This window comes from Mustela putorius, unplaced genomic scaffold, assembly GCF_011764305.1.
Source record: "Mustela putorius furo isolate JIRA1106 unplaced genomic scaffold, ASM1176430v1.1 tig00003853_pilon_pilon_pilon, whole genome shotgun sequence".
Classification (NCBI taxonomy): domain Eukaryota; kingdom Metazoa; phylum Chordata; class Mammalia; order Carnivora; family Mustelidae; genus Mustela; species Mustela putorius.
This window is the reverse complement of record NW_025422005.1, coordinates 80,135,574-80,153,348: the sequence shown is the minus strand read 5'-3', so window position 1 is coordinate 80,153,348 and position 17,775 is coordinate 80,135,574. Positions and strand designations below refer to the sequence as shown.

The window sequence follows — 17,775 nt, the reverse complement described above, 5'->3', positions numbered from 1 at the left end:
TTCAAAAGGCACATGCTTCTAGAACTTTTGAAATGTATTCATAAATTTGCAATTCTAAAGAATGGGTTATCAGTATGTTCTTGTTACTGTAGGTGTGTTTCCCAGATGGGATGAAGATTTTCCTGCTGCAAGGCGGACGCCCCCACAAAATGAAAGAAATTATTAGAAAATCTGTTTCCCACTTGGGGTAGATCTTCCCTGATTGCCAGTGATCAAAGCACCCACTGCACCCAGCAAATCAGACAGAACTTAACAGAACTTTGCAAATGTTGTGCAGTTCTCTCAGAAAACAACTTTCTGCTGATCCTGTCTCCTGCGAGTATGACCAGCTAAGTTTAAGTCTTTAGAGCCTTATGCTAAAGCCTACCATGAACAGGTTATACATGCTTTCCCTGAACCCAGGTTCAAAGACTCCTGTTGGGCACAGTCTGGAACCTGGTGACTGGGTGTTTTGGAAACATCCCTGTTAAAAAAAAAACCAGCTCCTGACCCCGTGGGAAGGGACCTTATCAAGTGCTCCTGACCACTGACACAGCTATACGATTAAAAGACATAGAGCCTTGAGGACACATCTCACAGCTAACAAAGGCTTCCCCTGACATTGGTCCTGTGTACAACACCGGATACCTCGAAGTCAAATTGATGAGGCAGAGATGTAGCTGACCTCAAGGTGGACTTCCATTTGAAACACCAGATTTTTTTTTTTTTAAAGATTTTATTTATTTATTTGCCAGAGATCACAAGTAGGCAGACAGGCAGGCAGAGAGAGAGGGGGGAAGCAGGCTCCCTGTTGAGCAGAGAGCCCAATGCAGGGCTCGATCCCAGGATCCTGAGATCAGGACCTGAGCCGAGGCTTAACCCACTGAGCCACCCAGGTTCCCCTAGACTTCATACTTTAAACAGAAAACTCTCTTTCCTTCTTTTCCATTCCTTTACTCTAGCACTGGCCTGGCAAGATAACCCCTTCATTTGGATCTCCCTGGTCATTATTAAGTGGGGGTAATCTTTTATTTCAGGCTAGGAGAAAATTTAACTGTGCCCCTAACATTTTACAATAAAATGAAACATCTACCTGGTCGACTCCCCTTAATTTTCAGTTTGAATTACACTGACCTACCTAGGAGGGTTTCAGGATTCAGGAGTTATTCCTTATGGCAGGTCCCTATTTCCCCGGTTAGGGACAAATATAAATGAAGCTATGATGGAAAACTTTCCCTTAACTCTTAAAATTACTGCAAAATCTGCTCTTAAAACAATAGCAGACCAAAAAATATCCTTAGACTTTCTGGGCACAGTTGTCCTTGATGCTAGAACAGCTCCTGATTCTCTTTTAGCTGAGCAAGAGGGTGTCTCTGCCTCGGCCAACAGGATGCTGCACCTGGGCTAACACCTTCTGGGGGAACAGAAACTCAATTATGTAAAAATCACAGAACAAAGCACTCGGCTTAAAAAAGGTGACTTCTTCCACAGGGCCTTGGTGCCACAGGTCTAAAGTACTCTCCAAATACTGGGAATTATCCTGTCTATAGGAATCATAATCAACTCCCCGGGCTGTTGTATTCACTGGAAAGCTTTACTTCCGTGATCCTAGCTGTTGGCCACCAAGCAAATGATCTCCCTAAGACTGGAATGTTTAAGGAACAAAGAAAAGGACTCAAAGAATGTATGTTTGAAACCAGGACCTGTGAGTATCACAGAAGGTAGCCAGAGATGGCATGACCGGTGTGGGTCCAGCACAAAGGAACAAGGGCAAGAACTTAGGAGCAGCACCTGCGAATGGCACCAAGGCCTTACACTTTGATCTCTCAGTTACTCCAAGAGTCTGATCAAAATGGGGTTAATTGTTAAAAAGAGAGGCACGGGCCCCAAATGGTGTCCCTTCAAGCAAGTTCCCAAACCACGGTTTAATAACTAATCTAATGGCTCTTTCAACCTCCCCCAGAAATGCAGTCCTACCAGGCAGCTCGGAATTTTTTAACTGGCACCATGTGGATGAGGTAACCTGCATAATGAGACCCTTTGCTTCTCCCCCTCAGGGAAAGCCACCTTGCCTGGAACAAGACTCTCCTTCTGCTAGTAACTTTCTTATCCCACCTCCCTTCCTAGAAAAACCTCCCATTTTGTTAAGCTTCTTAGAGCTCTCCTCTATCTGTTGGGTAGACGCTGTCTGATTCGTGAGTCGGCTAATAAAGTCAGCTACATCTTCAAAAGTATTCTGTTGAACTTTCTTAACACCACATGGTCTTAATCTTTAGTCACGTTATAGTAACTTTGAAATCAGGTGGTACTGATGAGGGAGCACGAGGCTGAGGGAGCAAAAGCTGGCGCCTTGTACCCACCCCTCCATCCGCTCCCCCTCAGTCCTATGTGCAGCATCCCTCAGGCAGCCCTGACTGCCATGAACAATAAGCAAATAGTTAACTTGCAGAGCTCACAATCCTGCTAGGCCTGGGACATCCTGGCACCTTGTAGGCCCTCTTTAGCATATGAAAACTCCATTGAAACCTCCGTTCCCCTCACCTTCCCCCAACCACAGGGTACATAACCTGCCATCCCTCACAACCCGGGGCAGCAGCTCTTCCTGCCCACGGGTCCTGTCCCCGTGTTTTAATAAACCACCATTTTGCACCAAAGATGTCTCAAGAATTCTTTCTTGGTCATCGGCTCTGGACCTCAGCCCAACGAACCTCACCTAGGTTCTAGAACTTCATCAGATGAGCCCTCTAACTTTGTTCCTCAAGAATTCTGGGTGTGAGACTCTCAGTCTTCAGCGTTTCTGTATTTTTTTTAAAACAAGCTTGTCAATTTCTTAAAAAATGATGTTGGGGGCAGTACACTGAATCTGTAGGACAATCTGAGGAGAAATGACATCCTAACAATATTAAAGCTTCCAATTCATGAGTATAATCTCTCTCTCCACTTACTTTGGAGTTCTTTAATTTCAGAAAGGTCTTAAAGTTTTCAGTCAAGGTCTTCTTTCCATGGCTTCTGTCAAATTTATTCCCAGTTATTCTGTATTTTTTGATGGTGCTCAAGACAGACTTTAACAATGATTTCTTAATTGCTGTAAGCGTCTAGAAAAGCTATTTGACCTTCTATCTCATAATTTTGCTGAATTCGCTTAGTAGTTACTTTGTAGATTCCTTTGGATTTTCTATATAAGCAATTAGGTCATCTGTAAATAAAGATGATTTCACTTCTCTTCTGTTTCTTTTCCTTCCTCTCTTTTGCAGTTCATAGGACCTCCATGACAATGCTGAATGTTACTGGTCAGAGCTTTGTTCTCATCTTAGATGGGAAAGCATTCAAAAGTTCACCATCCAGTATAACATTAATTACAGTTTTCTCATGGATGCGCTTTCTCAGGCTGAGAACATTCTCAGCTATTCCTAGCTTGTTCATTTCCTATCAAATAGACAGCTAAATAGTGTTACTTTATGTAAGCAGCCCGCTACTGACAGCCACATAGATTCTCACTCTTCTGCTGTTACAGACAGCAGAATTCTGAAGAATTTGAAGAATTCTGCACAAATGTCATTTTACGGCAGTACACGTGTACCTGTACATTAAGTTCCTAGAGGTAGAGAAGTGCCTGGCTGGCTCTGCTGGAAGGGCCTGCGACCCTAGCTCTGAGGGTCCTGAGTTTGAGCCCCACGTTGAGTGTAGAGATTAAATAAATGAGCTTAAAAAATTAAATTTCTAGAAGTAGAGAAGGTTTTGATTTAAAGGTATGTATCTTTATCGATGGTGAATACTGATGTATGGCCTTCCATTGATCCCCACCTCAGCAATGTATGAAAGTGTCTATTTCCCTACACCTTTGCCAGCAGAGCACGTTCTCCAACGGCAGGTGCTGTCATCTAACCACTGAAGTGTGAAAACATTAGATTCTTACACAGAATCTCCCCTATCATAGGGAAAGTCCCACCTCGTCTAATATGCTTAAACAACACTGTGCTTTATCTTGGAAGCAACGATTCATGTCTTTATCTCATTCTTATACTGAGATATTGTTGGTCTTTTAAAAGTTGGATTAGCAAGGTGTTTTATAAATTAGAGAAATCCTTTTATATGAATTGCAACTTGTTCGCCTGTTATATTTGCTTATGTTATTTTTGTAATTGCTTCTTGTGTTTTGTCAGGCAGAAATGTTTATTTTTAATGTTGCCAAATTAGCCCATTTTTAATTTTATGTCTTCTGAGTTTTAAGTCATAGATAGAACCCTTCCATACTTTCAGGTTATAGAAGAATTCTCCCTTGGCTTCTAGTACTTTCTCGGTTCACTTTATACATTGAAATCTTTAATCTCTTTGGGGCGCCTGGGTGGCTCAGTGGATTAAACATCCAACTCTTGACTTTGGCTCAGGGCATGGTCTCAGGGTCAGGGCTTTGGAAGTTATCCCCCATGATCTCTTTATTTGGGCTCCACGGGGTGTGGCTTTCTTGAGTCCTCTCTTTCCCTCTCCCTCTGCCCTGCCCCCCTCTAAAAAGCAGGTTTGTTTTTTTTTTTTTTAAATGGAACAATAAGCAGTTATTTTTTTATTAAGGGATAGCTCTATGAATACAAAGATATACTATTTTTTTAATTAATTTTTAAATTTTTTATAAACATATAATGTATTTTTATCCCCAGGGGTACAGGTTAAAAAACAAGTTTAAAAAAATGAAGTCTTTAATCCATTTGGACTTGTTCATTTAAGGATTGAGGCATAGATCCAGCATTTTCCTCTGGATGCCAGTCCAGTTGGCCCAAACTACCTGTTGTATGTTGTATGTCAAAATACCTGTCATTTTGTGACTGATTTGAGATGCCACTTTTATCATGTACTAAATTTTTGAAAGCATTTGGGTCTGTTCCTGGATTACCTAGTATCTTTCACTGTTCCTTCCAACATGAAATAGTAGTTACCAGCTAGACTGTAGGATGTGACCTTTATTGCTAGCCTTCTTGTACACAATGACCTCTGTCCCACATTTTCCCTTAAACTCTTCTTTGCAGCTTATCTCTTAACTCAGGCAAAAGACCTGAGGGCATAGCATCCCTTGATGGGAACCAAAATTGCCCCTCAAGCAATAATGACCACCCAGACCAATTTGAGCTTAGCCCCATCTCACAGCTGTGCAGATGGACCACAGAGTGACCCACGGAGTAACTGACAATTACCTTTACCTCATTATAGTACTAAAGCTTCAAAAGAGAAGCAAGAACCTCATTTACATAACATACAATGTGTGTATGCACAGGTATATTTCCTCAAGACACATGTGTGACCTGATGCCCACCTCTACATATGGGACAAGGCTTCCCTTTCTAAATACTCACCCTAACTGTAAATAAAAGGAACCCACCCACCCTTGCTCTGGGAGTCAGGGCTTTGGAAGTCATCCCCCCATGATCTCCTTATTTGCTGCAAATAACATTGCCTTTTTGCGAAAACTCACCTGCTGTAGTTTCTATCTGTGACTCACCAAGGAGTGAACTCATGTTAGTTCCATTACAGTATCTTAGTTATGACACTTTATGTTTTAAAAACTGAAAGGACTAGGCTAGTTATTCTCTGCTGTTTTTCTCATTCAGATTTTTTTGGGCTTTCTTTTTTTAATTTCCTTACAAATTTTAAAATCAGCTTATCTAGTTCCTGAAAAAATTCTGTTTTTTGTTTTATTTGGAATCATGCTAAATTTATAGCTCAACTCAGGGAGAAATGACATCTTTATTATGTTGAGTCATACTGTCAACAATAGTATTTTTCTATTTGTTTAACTTTTCCTTGTAGCTGAGGAACATATTACAGAATTCTTTTTATGGTTCTCGTGTATTTCTGATTAAATTTGTCTCTAGGCACTCAAGTACCTAGTTCATTTTTGTCTGTATTTTTTCTCACTGTGGTAAAAGCTTTTTGAAAATACATGAATGCTGCAGATTTCAGTATATTAATCGTGTTTCCTGGCATCTAAGTAAGTTCTCTTATCATTTGTAATTTTTTGGTGAATTTTCTTACTACCTGCTGAGTAATAATTTTTACCTCCGGCTCTGAGTTTTAAACCTCTAATTTCTTTTTCTTTTCTACTGTGAAGCAGTCTTAACATCAATGAATCTGAATTGTGGCTAGAGCAAATGTTTTCTGAGGTTTCAGTTAGTATTTCTGGAAAATAAGGTCAGATACACATTTAAGGTCATTTTGTTTTTCCCCAAACACAATTCTCCAGTTAGACCTTAATTTTGTCAACATTGTTAGGGTGGTGCTTTTCAGGCATTTTATAACCCTGTGCTGGTAAAGAATGGCTCATCTCAGTCCTGAGGATGACACAGAGAAGCATGAAAAATGTGGGTCACCCCTGGTATGTAGTTGACCAGTTGCCCGCTGAGCACCTCATTATTTGGCCCACAGACTGTGGTTTCTTCCCCACTTCGCTTTTCCTCTCCCTCCCAGTGAAGCCATTCAAATCTGCAGGAAGTAATTCAAAGAGCTGACTGTATATTTCGATGGACCTGTTGGAATTCCTCTGATCAAACAATGCAGTGACATGCATGGGCACCCACACTTGAGGCTAGAACTAGAACTTACTGGGTGGAAAAACACAAGCCTTTTAGATTTTAAACACACAGGGAGACTCAAAATACAATATTATATTGAACCCCAAGGGAAAAAGATAGACTTGCTTGTTATCTTCCGCACTATTTTTTCACTGCACTTAAAAGCTCATACTGTGAGACACAAACCTTCTTGATATCCAACCACTAGTCTAAAAGGGTATGTTACGTCTCACGTGATCGACTGAGGAAGAAGAAACAACTGGTTTAGTCAATAGAGGTATTTAGAAAATGTTCTTTGGCGCTATGGCTACACTTCTCATGATTTCAAGTTTTTCTCTTGGCAGTGCTCTTCCATGATAAATATGATCATTTCCATCTTAAAACAAACTCTTGCTTGTGTAGGGAAAGGAAATGGAGCCCTCAAGGCTATTTCTCTCCCCCGACTCTGTCCAAGAAAGGCCAATCAGCAGGTTTGTCTTTCCATGAAAAGGTCTGCATTTTGGGGGTGAAAGGCCTAGGACAGGCATGACAGAAAACTGGGGACCCTAGGATACAGACTATGGGCCTTCCCCCAACCCCACCTTGGTGTGAGCCCAAGGAGGCCATTTGCCAGGCAAAACAAAACCAATGCAGCCTTAACTGTTGGCTTTGGATTACAGAAGCTAATATGGACACTGTCTGGGTTTGCATGCCAACTCTTCTACTTGCTGCTTGTGCCGCCTTACCCTGTCCTCGCACTAGGTTTTCACCCTATAAAATAGGGATGAAAACAATGCCTAGAGCCCAGTGGTTTTGAGAGGTCCAGATAAATGAATACATGTCAAGAGCTTCGAAAAGTACCTGACAACTATCCAAACCTCAATCAACGTTTGCCATTATCATCTACAACATCCAGATATAAGCTTCTCATGGAATTACAGTTGCCATTCCATTCACAGCAAGAACTCATCCACCTCTGCTTGAGCTGCAACCTGAGAAAATTCCATTCTCCTTAAATTGCCTCTGCAGGCACAGTTACAAACTGTGTTCCTTAGAAGAGTCCTTCTCAAAAGACAAATCCTGTAGGACCTCACTTACATGTGGAATCTGAAATGGTCAATTTCACAGAAGCAGGCAGTGAATGGTAGTGGCCCAAGGTCTGGAGGAGGGGAAATAGGAAGACGGTCCAAGGGTAGAAGGAGAAAACAAACAAACAAACCAACCCTTCTCTCCAAGTGTTAAATAATTTAACTTACTACAACACTGAAGTTTATTTTTTTGGCTTTAGTTATGTTTCATTGAGATACATTAATGATAGCCGACAAAACTCAGAATTCTTTAAAATAAGGTATAGAAATATACAATGGATACTCCTCTCTGCAAATAACCCTCTCCTTTTTCAGTTACATGTAACACAAAGTGTTCATTTTAGAAAAGAATGCCAGGAGAACAGTCAACTGTATTTTTCCTCCTATGGATCTGGAATCTACATGAGTGTTGTGTTTTGTTTTAAGTACCTCTGAGACCAGTGTTTTCTAAGCTATACTTGTAACCCATTAGATTATGAAAAAAATTCGTCTTAAAAAAGTGAATCAGTTGGAATTATTAGTATGCATCATACACAGCAAGGGGAAATCTTGTCATGTGAGACTTCTATTTCTGTTTTACACTCGTAAGTACATATGAAGGTGTATGTCCACGGTACTGGGCAGTGGTGGAATACATTTCCTACGGTGGGTTCCAACCAAGAGTTTGATAAATACCGTGCTAGACAGCTGGCACATACCTTGTTCTACTTACATTATCATTACTTCTCAGGGACTCTGCACAGAGGTCTCCCTCCTCGTAAACATGTGGACAACTTTTCAAAGAATGGTAATGCAAAATAAACCCGAGTCCTCCTTCAGAACATCTCAGCATTCTAACAGGGGCCACGAGTAGTCATGGCATTTTCCCAGATACCTTCTCAATGGCTCAAATGGGAGCCATTTACCATGGCAACAACCCCTGCTTCATCACTGTAGCTTTATTCTCTAGATACCTATGAGGTACTTCCTGGGTGCCTGGGTGCCACGAACTATACTAGGGGACAGGAATGGCTGACGCTAGAAAGAGTTCACAAGCAGAATCCTTGAGAAGGACCGGTTTTCAGTCCTCATTGGGAAGAAGTGTGTGGCGGCCACTCAGCCTTGCCCATGTAGGTCTGTTCCGTTTGGAGAAATCTAGAGCTATAAAAACTAACAACATTTCATAGCAATAAAAGAGCAAAAGTAAACCGCTTCTACTTTGTAATGACTAGGTGGAGGAGAAAAAAATACATACCAACTACTTGATAAAACCACCCCATTGGTAACAACTCACGATAGCTCTAGGGTTGTGCTGTATGACAATGTGTACCTTCATCGTTGACTTTTCTCCTCTTGTGGCCTGGTTCTGAATCCACTGTCCGTGACATTGTTGCCTTTCCCTGGCCTTTTCTAGACGGTGGGCTCTACCAGATACTTCCTTTGTGTTTCTGACCATACCCACAGAGCAACAGATGCACGTCAAATACCCCATGACTTTTGTAGATGGAGAAGGAAAAAAGGAAGCTTCTTACCTTGGAGGAACTGGCAGCCTGGGGCACAGTGAGTCTGCATTTGGATTCTGGGTGTAGTTGATGGAATTCAAACTATAAACACACAGGAAGGACCCTGGAAGCAGAAGACAAACACATTGCACCGTCTTCCTACATTGTGCTCAGCTTTGTAGGGGAACCAGGAGGAAAGCCAGAGACCTTCCACCAAACCGGGAAGGAAAGGGAATTAATCACTCAGATTTAGAAAACAGGTCTACAGGTGTTCTAAACACAAAAAGAAAAAGCATACGATCATACACATCATACAAACTGGAGGTCAGATTAGGTTCTCTCTCTATCCAACCCCCCCCCCCAAAATCTCGATTCAAAACTGGAAGTTGATAGGATTGGCACGAAAATCATTTGAAGGTTTCTGAAACTGATTTATTGCCCAGGTTGATTATTTTTAACCTAGCCTTGCAAATAATTTTTTCAAAATAGGGCACACTATTTCATGGGCAGATAAACCTTGCAATGGGTGGCCTTGAATTTCTTCTACTTTCCTCTGCTTGTTTAATCCTTGTAACGTAAATCTCAAGGGTGGGCTCTGAGCCAGATACTTCAGTTACATGCATGATTAGAGCAAGGATCCACAGGCCAGCATTTTAATGAAAGAACTTACTTGTTGGCGTTTCAGCCCAGAGCCTGCAGCCCCTCTCTAGGACTGGACGTGCCCATGTGCATAGAGCTCTCTGACCTCTGTCTGAACCTGCCTCTGGGGCCTACAGGTCAGTCTACACTGTGCTCAGTAGGGACAGCCACTCCCTGGCAGTGAGCAGAGAACAGCTAGGGTTTCAGATAAATTCCAGGTAACAGTGAATGAACAGTGCACAAGCCTAGGAGAAAACAATTATGGCCTTTCCTAGGCAAGAAGCAGCAGCCCCAAGGAAGGACAATTTCCAGCTTTGCAGAGAAGGCAGTGTCAGGGCAAGCTGTCTCCTCTAGGTTGGCACCACTGTGGTCACCCCGCTGTGGTTCCCAGCCTGAGGGGGAAGAGTGCGCCCCATCCCGCAGTGCCCACCATTGTTGTCTGCAAACAGCTGGACCTCTTCCAGGGTATCAAGCTGCTCTCCAGGACAGCTGGCCACGCAGAGGACAGTGGAGCTGAGCCTCACGTCCTTGACTTCCAAGTGGCAGGAGTTCATAAAGAACACGTGTCTATGCAACAGAGGAAACAGAAGACTATTAGAGCATTTCCTCTCATCGGGTTTAATTATGCGCCTTAAAAATATCCATATGTTATTAAATGTGAGAATAACATAGGCAAACGTTTATAACCAAATGCTTCATTTACTGTGTATTACGCCTACTGGGGTCATCTATGGAGATGTGCAGGGTAGGAACCAGGCTCCAGTGTCTCTCCTGGGAGAGAACACTAAGGGATGACCTGAGGAAGTCAATGAGGAAGCAAAGGGACTGATTAAATCTCCCAGGGGACGCGACATCAGGCCAGTGCAGAAACTACTCAGTGAAGCCCACGGAGGACATATTTGCACCTGAGTGTCCTTCAGAGAAACAGCTGAACTCAGGCAAGTGAGAAGGACAAGGGGAGAGCTGAGGCTGTGAATTAATAGCCTGCCCCTCCCTCTGCTTCCCAGCTTGAGAACGAGGAAGCTCATGAGACCCTTCCCACTCCAGCTTGGGTAGTTCGGGGATGAGAGCAAGGCCAGTTGTGGCCATTAGTGGGGTCGTGAGCCAGGTGAGCAGTGGTAGCCCCAGACCATGCCCAGCACCTCTCACAGCTGTGGAGATTGGGGGAACAGCATAAGAGCCCCAGAGGCTGCTCAGTAGGCCGTCCTCGAGGGCAGGGACTTGGAATGGGGGTGCAGATCTCCTGGATTTATGATACATACACACTTTACTTAGTTTTTTAAAAATTGTGGTAAAAAACTCATAAAATGTTACCGTCTCAACCATTTTAGGTGTAGCGTGCAGTGCCCGTAAGTACATTCTCCCTGCTGTGTGCCCATCAGCCACTCCCCATGGGACGCTGTTCACCTTGCACAACCCAAACTCTGTACCCAGTAAGCAGTAAGCCCCCCGCCCCTGGCAAGTGCCATCCTGCTTTGTCTCTGGGAATGTGACTACTCTAGTTACTTCAGAGAAGGAAATCATAAAATATTTTTCTTTGTGCAACTTATTTCACTTAGCATAATAGCCTCAAGATTTACTCATGTTGTAGCCTGTGTCAGAATTTCCTTCCTTTTTAAGGCTGAATAATATCTCATTTTATATATATATATATATATATATATATATATATATATATATGGTGTGTATGTGTGTATATATATACACAGCATGAGGTTTATTCATTCATCTGTTGATGGGATGCCTCATTACTTCTAACTGTTGGCTACAGAGAATAAAATACATACTTTACAATTCCAAGAGGAACTGACCATTTCTCAGCATGCACGGGTCCACGGGTAACCCCTTCCTTCTTTTCTGTAAGTGACCCACAGGTGCAGGAGGAAACGCCAGATAGCAGTCCGTGCCCCGCAGGGCAAAGCTCCTCTATTCAGCAGCAACATTCAGGGGTAGAAGAGGCCTGGTCTGAGATTTGCATTTGGTGATTTCAAATGTATATTCAGGGCCTATTTATTTCCTTATTTTTAAAGAGTTTATTTATTTATTTGACAGAGACACAGTGAGAGGGAACATAAGCAGGGGGAGTGGGAGAGGGACAAACAGGCTTCCCACTGAGCAGAGAGCCCAATGCAGGGCTCAATCCCAGGACCCTGGGATCATGTCCTGGGTGGAAGGCGGATGCTTAACAACTGCGCCACCCAGGACCTATTTTGATCCATAAATTTTCTCTCCTAGGAGGTGCTCTTGATCAAGTCTCAAAAATTATGACAAGGCAGTCCTCCTCTTAGAAACATCATGGCTGGAGATTTTTGTCTCTCCGGGGATTTCTGTCTCTCTTTTCTTCTTTCTGTTTCTGTGTCAGAGATGGAGGGTGTGCTGACACCATAGTGCCGTAGTTGAGAGTGTAGACAGGGGAGGTACTGGGACACATTCCCCGGAAGTCCCAGCTGGGATTCAGGGATTTCCACTGAGATAAAATACTGTGGGTGGAGCATGACTGGTATCATATAACGGGACATGAATCTGATCCATTACGGACAACAGCAGCAGCTAACATAAAGCCTTAGCTCATGCGGTATCTCAGTGGATCCTTGTGAGGTAGGTAGAATAACCAGTTGAAAAGATGACAACTTGGCTCAGAGAGGTTAAGTACTCTGCCCCAGGCCACATAGCTGAAAAGTAGCACAGGCTGAATCTGAACTCTGGACTGGCTGACTCTAAGACCTGTGCCTTTCCAACCACACACACGCCTCCCTTTTTATGAGACAGGCTGACAGTTTTAAAAGGAGAACTAGCTTCTAGGCTCCAAATGGCTCACTGATAGAGTTCTGAAATATAGTACAGCCCCTCTAGGTTGGGGACTGACTGAAACACTTACTTTTTTAGGGTCATGTCCTGCCCTGAAAGAGGAGCCCCTTCCACTGGGGAGTTCTTCTGGCCACACACGTTGCCAAAGCTGTCAGAGCCAAAGAGAAGTCTTCCTGTGGCGCCCGCCGCCACCGAGTAGCCCGTGATGAACATCTGGCAAAATCCAAGGGGCACGTGAGAGCCTGGCCCATGCGCTGAAGACTTGCGCCTCACCCCCACCCTCCACCCCGCTCCCTGGAGTCACCCCCCATCCCCGAGGGTGCTGATACAGAGTGCAGCCAGGGAGAAAGCCAAGCTCCCCAGCATCACCGGGTACTCTCCTTCAGCGACAACCTCAGCAGCCCCAGTCAGGACGCTGTTACTCTCACACCTGTTTTAATAGGTTATGTAGGGAGAACGTACTTAAGGGCTGAACAGATTGTTCTCCATGTTCTCACACATCCTACCGTCTTTTCGAAGAGTCTGTCATTTTTTCTTGTGGGTCTAACCTCAACAGGGTAACTCAACACCCCCTCAGGTTCTTGCTTTATCTAAGGGTTCCTGGGGCACTACTTCCTCCCCAGAGCTTCCTTCCATCCCTCTCTCCTTCCTCCTCCCTTCCCTTTTCCTGAGTTTCCTTCCCTCATTCCTGTCTTCATTTTTCCCTCCCTCCCTTCTCCTCACCTCCCCCACCCTTTCTGCTCTTCTTCTTTTGGCTTCTATTTAGGGGACTCGGACCCTCAGGGGACAGAGGCAACACAGCAGACGCCTATCAAATACTGCCCACAGCAAGGGAGAAAATGGTGTTTGGGGATAAGTGCTTAAGATACACAAAAGAAAGGATCTCAGGAATTCTGGACAACATCCTGCAACCTACAGTCAGTAGTATCCAATTTCATCATTAATATGGAATATCTGAAATTTCCACTCAGCCATCGCACTGTATACCTTCACTAAGCCTGTGTATCTTCCAGAATGCCCTCTTAGTGTGGTAAGCTTCCCAGCTGACAATGCACAGAAGAGCATTTAGTAATTCAGTCCCGACATAATCATTCCTGGAGTGTGGATATGCTACACCACTCAATAAAGTACAGTAATGACACCCCATGGCCCAAAGGTGCGTTGTCCCAAAGTCAAGTATGTCGCAGATACTCGTCATTCGCTACTAATGTAGAAATCAAAGTAACAGTCTTGAAGTGCCCAGCCTGTGCCAGAGACTGTCGCCAGGTGGCCACAAAGATGAACAAAATTGAGCGCCTGCTTTCAGGAAACTCAGCCCAGAAGATGGGCAGGCTCTCTGTCCCCGGCCCTCCCCAGCACCTCCTCAGCTCCAGGTCAGATTTTAGGACAAGAGAGCATCACCTTTGCTGGTGGACAGCTCCCCCACCCGGTATTTAGAGGGGGTGTGGGCTGCTGCTGACCCAGCCCCAAGCTACTTCTCTTGCCTCCTCCGCTCTCTGGAGTGTGGGAGGATCCTGACTAGGTCTGGACTTGAAGGAAAGGGAAGCGGGGCTGCTGCCAGGCTCACCGGAGAGCTAATAAGGAAGGGGTAGTCTCCTCTTATCAACAGTCTGTAGTTAGTATCTCCCCTGGGAAGCTGGTGGGAGGACTGGAAGCTTTGTTTTATTTTACAGTGGGAAGGACTGGTTCACACCGAGTCCCTGCCTTACTACTACTACTACTTTAAACCATCCCTCTGTTCTAATTCCCAACACACATTTACAGTTCCATACGATGGGTGATAAAGCAGGAGCAGATGGATACCAGGTATGGTGAGGCGACCGAGGTCACGGTCAAGGTGCCGTGAAAGATCCAGAAAATGGAGTCTTTAAAAGGAACGGGAGAGGGCAGATGGGGGAGAACACTGCAGAGGTAAGTAGAGGCAGACATGATCCAGAATTTGAGACATTCTGTTCTGTGTCTTACGCAAATATAAACAAAGGCCGGCACCCTTTGTCTTCGCAGCAGACTGCACTTGGCTGTAATTCTGACCCCCCACCCCAAACCTCCTTTGTCCTAACTTGGGGCAGCACCATCAATCACCCCATCTAGCATGCACCTTGTTACCGATCAGTGCGTCAGAAAACCAGGAAGCCTAACAGCAGAGACAGAAAAACACGCCTTGCCCTGGTTTAAGCATCCGTGGTTAAAACATGTTGCAGAAGATGGGAATGGCCAGTTGGCTTGAAGGGTTCTCATTATTATCCAAATGCAATACAGTAAAGGGAATACGGGCATATTTAAGGCTTTCTATTGTGCAAACGATAAGTTATTTGAAAGCAGTTTCCAGCTCTGTGCCACCTCTGGGATGGTTCCTAATTCTTCAGGCTGTGATAGGCCATCTATGAATCCTTTCCCCAGATGGCTTATTAGGCTGAGAGTTTGGTACTGATGTCCTAGGTTTGAACCCTGGAGGGGGTAGGGAAGACCACTGAGTAACATGAACAGCCTGAGGTCAAGGCTGCCGGGCACCTGCAGGACAGGCGCTTGCTGCCTTTGTACACTTGGGGCCCGGAGGAACAGCAGCATCTGCAGGGAAGCTGAGGAGGATGCAGTGCAGGAACACACTCTCCTGGCTCCTACAGGAGGGCCTGGAGGGCCGTAACTTGACAAACCACAGCACTCAGTCACACCTTTAAGACCCAACCTTCCACGGTACCAGTAACCCTGCCGTCAAGAGAAACCAGTAGGTAAAGTCAACAAATGAAAATGCCTTTTGAAAGAAAGAGGAACTTGGAAAGAGAACCAAACATGGTATAGCAGGGTCTATTCAAATGGAAATCTTTGCAACAAAAGTAATTACTACAGGGTAGCTCTAATGCTGCTTTGTACATTAATCATTAACCATACGGCTAACAGTGTGCCCCAATCCAGAATGGATCATCTCAAGAACCTGGTCTTTCCAGAAGCTGAGTGGGACTCCTCCCGCTGTGACCTATAACTCTAAAGTAAGTTATCAAAGCACCAAGATTTAGCTGCCAAGAGACCCTCCCAGGACTAAAATGGCACAGCCTGATAAGGTCTACCAGCAATCCTATTTAACTGGAATTAGAATGGGGAAAAAATCATTACCTATCTAACTCGAGTTTATATCAAAGGCTCCTTTCCCCGTTAACTGCTAAACACAACAGACCGAGCGTGTGTACACCGTGCTCAGCTAAAGTGAGAGCCATTTATCTATAGGCTCACCCTGGAATTTTCTGTATCAGAAGAATGGCAAACAGGTGCCAACTACTTCGTTTGGAGGGTTGGGATGGTGAAAGAACTGGCACGCAGTGAGCTCAGATAGGGGACCACACACTAGCATATAAATAACAATCCTAAAAGGTGATTCTCATTTCCTAATGGAGGCTCCCATTAGTATGTGGCCTGATGCTGTAAGACAGACTGTCCAACTTAGCCAGTCACCTGACAGGAATTCCCCAGGACTGATGTTTCTTCGGTGGTAAGGGCAGTTGTCTCTCACTGCAGCACGGATCTTAACCTGGTACCACCTGGAGACCTGGGCTTCCCCGGGGAAGGCACCAGGAAGGCGACTGCTGTTTGGGCCCAGTCATTTCAGGGCACAGGCTGTGCTCCCTTCCCTACTGGGCACCCATACTCACCAAACCAGTCCAGAAGAGAAAGAACAGGAATAGCCATGTCGTATCTGTGCATTTCCTATAAAGCTGAGGTCTCCACTCTCTTTGCCGGGGGGTTCTCTCTGCAGAAGCCTTCCAGACAAAAGGAAAAAAAAAAAAAAAAAAAAGCGGGGCGGGGGGGGGGGTGAGCTTGAGGAAGGGCGATCAATAATCCTATGGGTCCCAACCTGCAGCCAAACGTACTGAAGACTGTTCAAAGTAACTTTTCTTTCTTTTCCTTATTCCTCTCTTTTCCTTTTATTTGTTTTTTAACGTGGCCCCCTGAAGTTTTCAACAGAGACTTTGAAACACCCCCTCTGTGCGGAGCGGACCTGAAGTCCCCAGCCGCCCGCCAAGCCCTACCTGGAGGTGCCCCTGCAGGCGGCCCCAAGTTTGTGCTCCGCAGCCAGCCTCTCCCTCGCCTCCGCCCCAGCCGCTGAGTGGGGTCCTTCCCGCCAGGTGTCCCCAGGACTCGGCGGCGCCGGGGCGCGGGCTGTATCCGCCAGAATTGGGGAAGGCGGAATCGTGCAAGGAGGTCGCCCGAACCTGCCCCCAGGACCCCAGGCCTCCCGTGGGGCCTCCCCCCACCCCACTCCCGGGAAGCCCCGTCGCCCCGGGGCGCGGGGAGGTCGCTCACCAGGTACTGGGCGCCGGGGCACTGCATCCTACGCTCCGGGGCCGGGCGGGGGACTGGGAGCCGACGGAGCGCCCGCGGCGGGGGAGCTCGGGGCCGGGAGGCCCAGCGGCCGGAAGAGACGCAGCGCCGCCTCGCGTCCGCCTTACACAGCCACGGCCTTGACCCCGGGCGCCACCTGAGCGGCTCTGGCCCCGCCCAGGGCAGTCACCTGTTCGCGGGAGTGCAGCCTTTTTCTATGGCCTTAGGCCTCCACCACCTGTGCGGTGGCTCCTGCGGGGGTGTTCCACCCGTTTCCCGACCCAAGCGCAGACCCGGGCCGGCCACGATCCGAATGAACGGGTCGGCCACTGCAGAGAGTAAGAAGTAGAAAGTCTCTGCAAGTCCTTCCCCGCGGGTGGGGAACGGTCATAGGTAGCTAACGGTAAATGGCACTTACCAGGTGCCGGTTTCTCTTCTAAGGGCTTCACAAGCTTTGTTCAATAATCGATTAGGCAGAAGTCACTGTTATCTGCGAAACAATGAGGGAAACTGAGGCCCAGCAAAGCAGTGATGGCGTATGCTAGTAAGCATGCTAGTAAGCTCTAGAACTGTGAGTTGAACCCAGGTACTCAAGCAGGCACTTTCAGGGTGGTTCCTTGCCAACACCAGTGTATGAATCATGAAACTAAAACAAAGAGAAATATGAAGCATCAAAAATTGCAATGAATGTTCGTTGATGCTATGTATTAATAACGTGGGATAAATATAGGAAAACAGATACAGCTGAGGAGGAATTAGCGTTGGGAAGAAGTTTCAGCAACTCTCCAGAGGCAGCAGGACAAGGTAAAAAAAGGAAATAAGATAGCTTACTTGCTTTTGTTTTAATTTTTTAAAGGATCTTATTTATTTATTTGACAGAGAGAGAGAGAGAGAGAGCGAGCACAAGCTGGGGAGCAGCAGGCAGAG

General features: G+C 45.5%; 1 protein-coding gene across 7 annotated transcripts in view; it reads right to left on the bottom strand.

Moving 5' to 3' along the window:
• The window catches only part of SLC44A3 (solute carrier family 44 member 3), a 118,927-nt gene extending 101,945 nt beyond the window's left edge, over positions 1-16,982 (bottom strand). For 5 of the 7 annotated variants that reach the window (XR_006601827.1, XR_006601825.1, XR_006601826.1 and 2 more), the window contains exons 1-5: positions 16,831-16,940; positions 16,179-16,286; positions 12,605-12,747; positions 10,157-10,293; positions 9,118-9,211 (exon numbers count right to left, since the gene is read on the bottom strand). Coding sequence is in view for 4 of the 7 variants with exons in the window: in XM_004752556.3 (XP_004752613.2) it covers positions 9,118-9,211; positions 10,157-10,293; positions 12,605-12,747; positions 16,179-16,286; positions 16,831-16,857 (509 nt within the window). In the remaining 3 variants the exon portion in view is untranslated. Of the gene's footprint in view, positions 1-9,117; positions 9,212-10,156; positions 10,294-12,604; positions 12,748-16,178; positions 16,287-16,556; positions 16,801-16,830 lie in introns of those variants that run through there. The other 2 variants (XM_004752557.3, XM_013056126.2) reach the window with 2 other exon arrangements.
• Positions 16,983-17,775: the final 793 nt, after the last annotated feature.